Source organism: Diprion similis, chromosome 8, assembly GCF_021155765.1.
Source record: "Diprion similis isolate iyDipSimi1 chromosome 8, iyDipSimi1.1, whole genome shotgun sequence".
Lineage (NCBI taxonomy): Eukaryota > Metazoa > Arthropoda > Insecta > Hymenoptera > Diprionidae > Diprion > Diprion similis.
Window position 1 is genome coordinate 21,031,528 of NC_060112.1, and position 12,040 is coordinate 21,043,567.

General features: G+C 38.0%; 1 protein-coding gene across 6 annotated transcripts in view; it reads left to right on the forward strand.

The window, feature by feature from the left end:
• LOC124409955 (protein diaphanous) overlaps positions 1 to 12,040 on the forward strand; it is a 41,314-nt gene that overhangs the window by 27,666 nt on the left and 1,608 nt on the right. For 4 of the 6 annotated variants that reach the window (XM_046887946.1, XM_046887943.1, XM_046887941.1 and 1 more), the window contains 13 exons: positions 4,150 to 4,332; positions 4,430 to 4,728; positions 4,989 to 5,009; positions 5,286 to 5,595; positions 5,687 to 6,033; positions 6,147 to 6,435; positions 6,540 to 6,887; positions 6,990 to 7,132; positions 7,250 to 7,517; positions 7,638 to 7,877; positions 7,975 to 8,229; positions 8,421 to 8,585; positions 8,677 to 8,920. In XM_046887946.1, coding sequence (XP_046743902.1) covers positions 4,150 to 4,332; positions 4,430 to 4,728; positions 4,989 to 5,009; positions 5,286 to 5,595; positions 5,687 to 6,033; positions 6,147 to 6,435; positions 6,540 to 6,887; positions 6,990 to 7,132; positions 7,250 to 7,517; positions 7,638 to 7,877; positions 7,975 to 8,229; positions 8,421 to 8,585; positions 8,677 to 8,920 — 3,112 coding nt within the window. Of the gene's footprint in view, positions 1 to 2,884; positions 3,073 to 4,149; positions 4,333 to 4,429; positions 4,729 to 4,988; positions 5,010 to 5,285; positions 5,596 to 5,686; positions 6,034 to 6,146; positions 6,436 to 6,539; positions 6,888 to 6,989; positions 7,133 to 7,249; positions 7,518 to 7,637; positions 7,878 to 7,974; positions 8,230 to 8,420; positions 8,586 to 8,676; positions 8,921 to 12,040 lie in introns of those variants that run through there. The other 2 variants (XM_046887945.1, XM_046887942.1) reach the window with 2 other exon arrangements.

Consider the following 12,040-nt stretch of genomic DNA (forward strand, 5'->3'; position numbering starts at 1 on the left):
TAAATCTAAAACGCGCATTTACAGTCTGTATGACCAAGAGAGCTATAAATATGTATTTCGCAGATATGTGTGTAAGAGGTGTATTATTATAGATTTGTATATTGTGTAACTTTTAAAAATATATCCTACATCGCTGACGAGAATCCTTGTATAGGTGTAGAAACACACGTATTTAGAAGGTTGGATGGTGTTTGTTGTCAGTCATTCACCGTCGACGCGCTAACATGGAACACCAGCTGTTCACTTACAGATGCGAATTGACGCGCTGTTGTTCAAATGCAGGAGAGACCTCGACTACTGTTGAGGAGAATTTTTTATTTTTTTATTCAATCTATTTATCGTTAGTTTATATATAATTTTACTGCCTCGTAAGATTTGTCATCGGAGATTAAATATGCGTAGGGATTTTTAAACGATTTTCATTGCCTCACTCAACAACCTGCTGAAAACGTGTGTCAAAGATTTTCACACTCCCAGAATCCTCTTTAAAGAATCAGGCTGAAGTTTGTAACTTTATTGCAATTATGCATCTTTGTAGTATGAAAATGAGTAGATGAAATTTAGTAAACTGTTGATACAGCATCGTCAAATACAGATTTTGTAAATTTAACTTCTACAGGTATTCTAAAGGTGCAGACGTTACTAACTTGAAACTCAAAAATAGAGTTTTTGAACAGCGTGTATTGCAAAGAGTATGTCTAAATAAAAATTTCAAACTACCCACGTGACACTTTCGGTTTATTTCATTACAGTAGGTACTACGTGAATTGTCAAAATATCTTATCGTCGGTTTGTATCTTTCTAAATTGTTTCATTTTCCATCGTCATGACATGTACAATCTGTGTATATTTGCAAATTTTTATTGAAAGTAAGTAAATTATCAGATCCTTCTTCTGCTGGCTTTAATAGTTATTTTCAAAGTGGCTAATACATACTCAGACTGCAATTCGTGATGCATCGACGTGACATGATAATCCTTTCACGCGAACTGCAAATATATATATATATGCAGAAATGTATGCACGACGTGAGTGCAGACAAACAACAAAATGATGGCAATAGATTACCGATTTCATGAGTCTCTCGCAGACGCTGTTTCCCGTGGATTTATTTTGTTCCTTACACTTACTTCAGAGCTTCCGTGACAATATCAGTCACCAACAAGGTTAAACTGCATTTTGCAGTTCTGAACTCGATTCCCATCGATCGAAGGTCTCTCCTGCCATACTTGGACTCTGCTCTAATACGGTTTCAACGACTTGCAAATAGAGACCCAGATCACCGAGGCCCATAAAGGTCGCACTTACAATTAACCTTCTTTGCGAGTTAGTCACATAGTAAACGAAGCTATAATCAACAATCAACATCACACGCGGCTCTTTGGCGATTCCCCGAAAGATTGTTCATCCCCCAGGATCACCCGATGCTCTACAAATAAACTCGAACTCTTATTACAACCAGGAACGTTATTGCGCTTTGGGCTTATACCTGCTCACCTGATAAAGGTTCAGGTTGTATTGATTGGCTAACAACACGCGCTTATGGCCTGGTGCTCGAGGCGAAATGAAGAATTTGACCAACTTAACGCTCCTCTCTCTCTCTCTCTCTCTTTAGATTTTTTCTTTTTCTTCTCCGTTGCTGTTTCTTTCCTCTCATTTTCATTTCAACCGAACGTATAACATTTACGGCTCCGCGTAATGTATACCTATATATACGAATTGTGCCACTCGTTCCCTCAACGCAAGTAACGGTTACTTACGGGAATTACGACTTGGCCTCTTTAAAGGTCAGAACACGTTTCTTCAAAGTCTCATTCTGTCTTCTACGGATATCTATTTCCTATAATTGTAATACGCGATTGCAAGTGCATCAGGCATACTATATCCTTCTCTTTCCGGATTCTCGTGTCCTTTTTTTTTTTCTTTCTTTCTTTCTTTTTCAAAACACCTTAAGCACTTTTGTTAATTTCCATTCACGTCACCCACCGGTGTAGATTGATTGAAACATCGATGACGAGGTTCTGATCGTTGTTATGTGTCGTCTCTTGGTAATTAATCGTTCGTCCTACTTTTTCGTCACGAAATTTGTCACGCGATTTGATGGGACAGCGACGATTTGAAAAAAAACAAATGTTGTCACTCGCACGTATTCAATTATTCGAAACAGTTTATCACAGTGATTTTTGCTGCAGGAGAACACTAGAAAATTGAGCAAAAAAACTATTCTTGAGATTTGGTGTTGGGAGAAAAAAAAATAAATAAAACTAATGTCAAGAAAATCAAAATTCAAGTGACTTGTGATAATACTTCACCTCTTGCAGGCTTTTTATTAAATACTCGTATCATTGCGGACGTCGACATCCTCTTTCCTCCTCGCGTTCTTTCTCACCCCGTCATGTCAGTATCACGACCTTCGAGCAAACTTGACCCACTGCAATGCTGCGTTCCGCTTGTAGCCCGAGGTGTTAGCTTCTTTCCATCTTCTTTGCACGAGGGTCTGAGTTTAACTGTGCAAGTATCGAACTAACTTGCTCTGGCGATCCTTTCGACGGATGTACATACATGCAACATACATACATACATACATACATACATACATACATTCTGCAGCATCGCGGGTATTTGCTTTTATCGCTGATAACAAGGCTGTCGCCGTCTGTAAAAATTTCCTATTGTCTTCCGAATAAGTATAGAGTTATGCGTGATGGATGCTTGAAGAATGACTAATAATATGCCGTCGTTCCTGCCTATACTAGATACCTATAATGTCTGTATGCCACTTCCAACGCGCGTCCCATATATACGTAACACTATACAGCCGTAACAAGCCTCGGGCAAATTCTTTTCCGAATCGTTTCACCGCGCACGTTCAGTCTCCGGTCTGAACTGACAGTGTTTAAACCACGCTTATAACAACGTTGTAAATCCCGATCAATTGTGTCCCGGAACACCCCGAGCAACGGGCGCGTCTTGCCGATCTTACTCCACTATACTTATCGATGATGAGGGCTGGTTAAATGTCGCGAAATGAAGTGCACGCCGTGTTTAACGAATATATGGAATTTCCTCGAGGTGAAGTTGAAGTGTTTCTTCTTGTAACGTCTGGTCGATGTGATCAATTAATTAAACAAAGTTATCATCACTTGTGCATTTATATTGCACTGGCAAGCCAACGTGATTTTTTTTTTTTTTCTTTTTCTTTCGTTTTATTTTTTTCTAATTTTTCGCACTATCGGATATTGTAATGAATTTTTTTTATGATTTTACGACACGGCGTAAGAATTTTTGAAGAATTGTTTTTATAGACTTGTTCCTCGTCTTTGTCGCAAAGTCTCTTGTAGAACGTATCCGCATAGGTGCGATGTTGGAATGTTCGTTTTGTTTGCACTTGGATCGTGCATGTGGTATAAGGTACCAACCTACGTGCGTGTTTGCAATTAGTTTAACGACGTGTTTGATTGCGAAGTATGTACACCTTGTAACGATATAGAGAGCTATAGATAATGAAACAAATGGAGAATGGAATAAATTTACATCCAGCGTTACCTTATTGTTACTGCCACACGTATGGTTCTTTTCCTTTTCTTACATCACATCAAATTATACCGTAAATCATCGACTCGTAAACTGATTTTATATCGGTAGTCGCAGGGTGGAGAATCGTGGGATGGTGCTTATTTTGAAAATTTCGATAACACGAAGCCACTCTTATTTGCTTTTACCTCAGAATTATTGTTTTTTAAACCTACTACAGATCTTCTCGCAATTTCAAATCACGGTGGACAGAGTAATAGGATATTTATTGATAAGTGAACATTTTCCAGATAATCGTGGAATTTTCAAATCGCGATAAAAAATTTATTCGAATTATGCCAATTATTCAGCTGCCTCAATTTTTGCAACACAAGTTAGAACGAACTATTAAATCACTAACAAAATTACACTAAAATATCATCGCACGCCTTTGTGTGTTTGTCAAGTTGCTGAGTCACGAGGACTAACGAGACGGCGATAACAATTGCAGCAGGATGTTTTTGAAAATACAACTGATAATAGCTGAAATGATTTTATCATCCATCCCTGTTAAATCAGTTGTACAATAATTCTCTAAAGAAATTATTTTCTGACAATAATTTTCTTCTTTTTCAGCTGGACACGTTGTTCGGCCGCCCAAAAAAAACGGGTCGAGGGGGCGGGGTGGGGGGTGGTATGAGCCATAACACCATCCCCCGTCCCAACTCCGGCGATGATTTCAGTGAAATTGAACAGCAGGCATCCATCATAGAGCGGATGGACGAAGAAACTATGAATGACAAGTTTGAAGAGATGTTGGTAAGTGAGCTGCTACCGATGTTTGGCGTGTTTGGCTTAATTAACCGCATTTATTTTGCATAATTAAAAAAAAAAAAAAATGCAACCTGTATTTCAGAACGACATGAATCTTACGGAGGAGAAAAAAACACCCTTGAGACAGCAGCCGGATATGAATAAGAGGAAGATGTTGGTGATGCACTGTAAAGGCAGCATACAGGAGAGCAGATCAAAGTTCGACAAACCTGCGGACTACATACAGTACCTGGCCCAGCCCGAGTTGAGCGTAAATAAAATCTACAATTGTATAGAATCACTCAGGATCGCTTTAACCAATAACCCACTTAGCTGGGTTCAGGAATTTGGAACCAAGGGACTTAGACAGGTCCTTGCAACCCTCAACGAGTGTTATAGAAAGTAAGTTGACGTTTTATTAATCATCTAGCTGATCCTACATGAATTAACATACGTGTTGGTAGTTTTTAACGAATTAACGTTGTAGATAACAGAAATGATGTCACTTTTTAGGTTTTCGTAAAACATGCTCTCTAATTTGTGGATTTATCGTGTAATTGAATGGAATTAGTCTATTATGATTCCGAACAAAGTACTTAGTCTGTAAAGATTGTGAATGAACAGTCAATGAAAACCTCTAATTTAATCTTGTCTCGTTTCAGTGCTTTCATATGTTATGATAGGTAACTGAATAATATTTACGTTCTGAATATTTGTCTGATTCATTTGCAAAATGCTTCGTCTATTTTCATTTTCGCTTTAGTGAAATTCTAACAGCTTTTTATTGAGTATTAATGTAGTCTTGAAGATAGTGCGATTTTTTTTTCAATATATTTAGTAACTACTTGCCTGTTGTCTGTATTATTCAAATATCTTGAATGCATTATTTATGTTAGAAGTAATAAGCTGTATTATATGTATTCCTTAGGCTTGATACTAATCGTGTAACAATATTTCAGTGATAATCGATACGAAAGAATACAGTACGAATGTATTCGCTGCTTGAAAGCGATAATGAACAACACCGTTGGAATCAAGGAGATGCTTGCGCATCACGAAGCTTTAACAATAGTTGCTAGGTCTTTGGAACCAACAAAACCGGCTGTCATGTACGAGGCTGTCAAACTCCTTGGCGCAGTCTGCTTAATTTCCAGTGACAGTCACAAAAAAGTTTTGGACGCAATCACAATGAACGGGGAATTCAAAGGAAAGGAACGGTTTCTACCAATTGTTCAAGGATTGGTCAACAAAAAGAATGAAAATTTAAGGGTGTGTATAGAAAAAATTCTTGTCAAGTTTTTGCCTGATTTGTGGTTTTTCAATTGCATGTAAATGTTGGGTTCTATTTTAATTTCAACAGGTCGTCTGTCTACAATTAATAAACTCAATAATCTCATCAGCGGAAGACTTAGACTTCCGGTTACACCTGCGAAACGAAATAATGCGAGTTGGGCTGGCAGACTTGCTGATTCCACTCGAGAAAGACACGTCCGAGGATCTGGCAAATCATTTAAAGATCCTCAAGGAACACAAAGAGGAGGATTATGAAGAGTTTGTTCAAAGATTTGACAACGTTAGGCTTGAGTTAGACGATGTTAACGACTGCTTCGAAGTTGCCAAAAATATGGTAATGGACACACCTGCTGAACCATACTTCCTATCCATCCTTCAGCATCTACTTTTTATCAGGGACGATGCATTAGTTAGGTGAGCGATAACGACGAACTGGAGAAATCCTACCAAATTTTGTAACTGATCGAAAACTGCGCCGATCTCCAAAGTGGGAACGGAACACTGAAACTCTCTATCTCATTTTTCAGACCAGCGTACTACAAACTCATCGAAGAATGTGTGTCACAAATAGTGTTGCACCGGTCTGGATGCGATCCGGACTTTAGTGCCACCAAACGTTTCCAAATAGACGTGCAGCCGCTAATAGATACTTTGGTTGAAAAATCGCGAGCAGAAGAAGAGCATCGTTTGTTGGAAATGGGTCAGAAGCTTGAGGAGGCTATCGCCAGTAGACAGGAGGCGGAAGCAAAGCTTCAACATGCAGAAACTAAGATCAAGGAACTCGAACAGGGTGGAGCAAGACCCGGAGGTGGAGCTGTAAGTAAAGTAATCGTAGCTGTTTTGGTTAGAAAATTAGAGTAAAGTCTGAAATCATGGATGAAAATTTTCATTTCTTATGAAATATTTTTACCAATTTGCAGAAAGCCGGCGGTGGTCCACCTCCCCCTCCGATGCCAGGAATGGTCGGGCCGCCTCCGCCTCCAATGCCCGGTATGACTGGGCCTCCACCACCTCCGATGCCTGGCATGGGTGGACCACCTCCACCGCCAATGCCAGGTGCAGGCGGTGGCCCACCACCTCCGCCCATGCCTGGTATGGGGGGCCCAGCACCACCACCTCTCCCAGGTATGGGCCCTCCGCCTCCCCCCATGTTGGGAGGAATGGCACCAAAGCTACCCGCTGGAGCTGTTCAAGTCCTGCCACACGGATTGAAGCCGAAGAAGAAATGGGAAGTGGAAGGTCCTTTGAAGAGAGCGAATTGGAAAGCGGTGAGTATATTTTTTGTCGATTCAAGAAAGAAGTGCACTTTTTTAAAATTTATGGCCACTGCTCGATAGTTGCATTACGTTGAATGTTATTCTTTTTTTCAGATCTTACCTCAAAAATTATCAGAAAAATCGTTCTGGGTTAAAGTACAGGAAGAAAAGCTTGCCAGTCCAGATATTTTGAGTGGCTTGGCGCAGAGATTTGCTTCTAAACCGACTGGCAAGAAAGTTGACAATGTCATTGATAAGTAAGTGCTTGAATATCTTTTTGAAAATAGTTGTATACTTTGAGAATAGTATAAAAACGTTGTATACAATAGTAGAGCAATCTGAAATTCCTGAAACACGAATTGTTGTCATTCTAGGTCTGCACCAACAAAGAAGGTCAAAGATCTCAAAGTTCTTGACGGCAAATCTGCGCAAAACATTTCAATTCTTCTTGGTGGTACATTAAAGCACATGTCGTACGAAGAAGTGAAAATTTGTTTATTGAGATGCGAGGGTCCCGTTATTTCCGACAATGTATTACAAGGATTAATTCAGTATCTACCTCCACCCGATCAGCTCACTAAACTACAACAATTCAGAGACCAGTATGAAGACTTGACTGAGGCCGAACAATTCTGCGTTACTGTAAATAAACACACTTTATTTAATGGCTTTTCAATTTTTCTAACATACGGTCTACTTAAACGAAGCATTTATGTGGTTGGATACTTGTAAATTCATATTTTTTTATTCTATGCTTCACAGATATCAGATATCAAACGACTGTTACCAAGACTGAAATCACTCAGCTTCATGTTACACTATGAAGAATTAGTTCAGGACGTTAAACCCGATATAGTTGCGGGTACTGCTGCGTGTGAGGAGGTGAAAATCAGCAAAAAGTTTGCTAAAATACTTGAACTGATTCTTTTACTTGGTAATTACATGAATACTGGTTCCAAAAACGGTCAAGCATTTGGGTTCGAAATCAGCTTTCTTACTAAGGTTGGTGAAAAACATATTTTTCATACTATTATGTGGATGAATTTGATTTTGTTGTAGTCAATGCCATTATAAAATTTTGTTGCTTTTTTTTATCCAGTTAACGAGTACGAAGGATGTGGAAAACAAGCAAACTTTGCTACATTATCTTGTTGACACCATTGAAAGAAAGTTTCCAGATTGCGCAAACTTTTCAGACGAATTAGCCCATGTAGATAGAGCCAGTCGAGTTTCTTTGGAGAATGTCCAGCGTACTCTTCGCCAGATGGATGCTAGTCTGCGTAATCTGGAACAAGATTTGTCCAATGCTAGACTTCCGCAAAACGACAATGACCGATTTGGAGAAGTTATGACAGTATCCTTTTCACAAATCTTTAATTTAAAAAATTTAAAACCATCTTTCAACGTATTCATACTGTGAAAGTTGTAGATCGGAAGGCTAGTAAAAATTCAATTCTATTAAGCCAGATCGAATTACAGTTTCCATGATGACTGTGAATATATAATATGAACATTATTATATTTTTCCTAACCAATATCCTATAGCCATTTGCAAAAGAAGCACGAAAATCGTATGAAGTGATGCAGAACATGTTTAAAAATATGGATGGTCTTTACACCGATATTTCAGACTTCTTTGCCTTCGACAAGCAAAAATACACTATCGAGGAATTCTTTGGTGATATTAAAACCTTCAAAGATGCTTTCGAGGTAACATACACGTGATACTAATTTATTATCGGATCTAGACTTATCTATACGGATAACTTTATGAAATTTCTAACTTTATTTCTGTTCGCAGCAAGCACGAAAAGAAAATGCAAAAATGCGTGAAAGCGAAGAGAAACAACGGCGGGCACGGGAAGGAAGAGAAAAGGCAGAAGCAGAACGTGCGGCACGTGCTGAAAGAAAACGGGCTTTAGTGGACATGAACGCTCACGAAGCGCAAGAAGGCGTTATGGACAGTCTGATGGAAGCTCTGCAAACTGGAGCTGCGTTCAGTCGACCTGATCAACGTCGCAAACGACAAACTCGTGCTGCTGGTGGTAAGTTCACTCTGCTCAGGAACAGATCTACTGCCGCAAAAATCATGCGAATTCAATCGACTACTAAAAAGCAAATCTTGGATGGAAAAGTAGCAAATGCTGTAACACTCTCGCCAAAAAATAACATAGACAAGTTAGGAGATTTGAAGGATTTCAAGGGATTAGCAACTGCAATTTCATTTCTCGATGTATCCCCTAGTGACAGTAAATCATTCAACAGAATTATACCTGGCATTGTACCTTGTGCAGAAATTTTTCATACACCAGAAGAAAATCAGAGCCTCTATAAACATATACTGTTACATCAAGCTAGAATGACACCTAAGAAAAGTAAAAGTAGAGTTCAGAAGAGAACTATTGTAAAAGAAATCGGGAACGGGAATTTTTCGTCTCTAGAATTTAAGTCTCCAACGTTTGAACACGCTACAGATAATGATGCGTCACATAAATTGACAAAACAGCTCTATTCTGCTGAAACACCTGAAATTGATGGAGAGTATGTGAAAAAGTTACTCGAATCATCAGAATATTCCGATGTTCTATCTGCAGCTGCAAATGGTAAACTAGATGTTGGACAAAAATCCAGGTCCAATAGCTTGGACGAAATATCGTTCAAGAGTAGAGATTCGACCGTTTTCAGTGTTAAATCTGATTGTTCAGGTACTGGGACCATACCGAAATGCATAAATAATAATCTTTCGGCTGAAAATGGAAAGTATTCACATAAACATAGACTCATCTTTTGTTCTCTAATTGATGAGTTCAAAAACCAAACACCAGATAAGCTTTGCAGCCCTCTTAGAGCAAGCCCCTCTAGATGTACACCTGAACATAATAGAAAACTATCTCTTTACAAGCACAATTCATTCGCTAACGAACGTTCTTACCTGACAACGAAACCTAAACGAATTGTCGTTAGTAAACGGCACAAAAGAAACAGCATCGTACGACGTGCCGGTTATAATAAAAAGAAACTGCTACATAAATCAGATAATAAATACGCTGGCAGCCCACCTGATATGAACGCCTCAATGCCAGCAACAAGTGGCAATATGTTTTCGTCTCCGCCAATATCTTCCTTAGATACTACGTTTAAAATGTCAAATGAAATTTCAAGATCTACAGACGACCTCAAAGTGAGAACGAAAACGCACAGTACACCGTTACACGCTAGTTTAATGAGAACAAAGAATTTCGAGAATATTGCTGTCTTTCAGGACGAAAACCAGAACGACATTAGTTTGGGTGCCTCATCGAAACTTCAAAGTTTTGACTCTGTTCCTTCTTTGAGAGCTGAATTCACAAATTCAATAAACACACCAGACTCTTTCAAGGCAGATGAAATTAGCGGTATCACAGATTTGTCTAGAGGTAGTCCAATTAATAGAGCAAAATACCAAATTACAAAAATAGAGCCTGTGAGTGGCGCAAGTTTTGAGTTAATTGAAAATCATGAATTGCAGGAAGATTCCGATTATCACGAAACTATGCTTGCCGAATCAGAACTAAAAACGTCCGTGCATTCTGAAACTGATGCTAACTTTCTGTCTCCACATAAAAAAAAAACGACGGATTGTGAAGCTATCAGTTTTGGAAGTGGTAAGAAAGGATGGAATTTTTGGCCGAAAGTTGGAGATAATACAAAAGTTGTTGCAACGAAGTACAGCACGTTGAAAACAAGTGAATACGTCGAAAATATTGAATTCAATAACCAGAATCCAAATGCTGTAGGGGTAACACAGTTAGCCGACTTCGATGGTTCGTCATCAAAACAAAAAACGAATTTAGATGTTCCATGTACTGATGTGTCTATTCAGACTTGTGAAACTATAGCAAACTCAGATCTTTCTGTAAGTACGGGTTTTGCTAAGTGGAAAGATGAAAATCCAAAGTATTTGAGTATGAGTAGAAATCGCCAATGCGATTCATCAATTGCAGCTGGTGGATCAAGCCCAATTATCTCTGAAGAAATGCGTGAACTAGGGCGACAAAAAATGAATAAATATGCGAAGAAATTTATAACTTTGCAGAAAAATGCCAAACAATCGCAAGATTCACAGTCAAATGATGTATTTTCAAATAAAGATTTGCCAAGCCCTTTTCAAGGAGAGCGTAAAAATCAAAGCTTGTTGAAAGATATGTCAGATCCAGAAGTACAATTGAGGATGAAAAATGATGAGAGTTCCAATACTGATTTAGATAAAGTTGCTAGCCCATTGAAATCATTAGAAAGATACAATAGTTGGCGCGCAACGAGTATGTTTTAAAATTTTTAATTATTAAAACGGCTTTAACGTTATTAATTATCTTTTGAAAAATATTTTATGTATGAGTGTTGTTTCGTGTTTTATGATGAATTTTAATTGCTAATGAGATTGTGCTTGGCTGAAGAATGAGTTGGCTGTCTGAATCAAATGATAGGAAAATAGAAAAGTCTGTGAAAAAATTTATAGCAATTTAACTTGTGCCAATTACCCAGTGCCAAGAACTCGAATGAAACGAAATTGCCATTATAAAATAATGTAAAAATGACTCTTGGCAAATTCAAATAAGACAAGTCAAGATACTAACAATTTGAAAAAAGATTTTATCACCCAATTTTAATATCTAAAATATTTTTTTGACTGAGATCTTTAGACATAGCGTGGAAAATGTTATAAATAGTTATCTCCATATTAAAATGAATAAGTATAGATTTCTGAGCACGATACACGAAATTTTTATCAACAGTTACTTTTGCACATTGTCACATACGTACTATACTGTAATGTTACGTACTACAATGTTTGATTTCTCGAATATTTTTCAGACTATTTTTAGTGAGATGGTCACTGAGTAGAAGGAGCGCAAAAACATTAAAATTGGGTCAAAAACACTAGAGTTGATAATTCTCAACTTTCTAATTATAAAACGTTTTCTTAAATTGTTGATATTTTGTCTTGTTATTCGAATCTGCTTCGAATCATTACCATTACACAGTAGGGATGTTCTTTAATTCGTGTTTATTATTGTTCGTACAAATAATGTGGGAGATTAAAAAAAAAATGTTCTCTTTTATTAAATTTGATTTAGAGACGATAGCTAATTCATCCTTAAAAATGATGTGAATGTCTATTACAA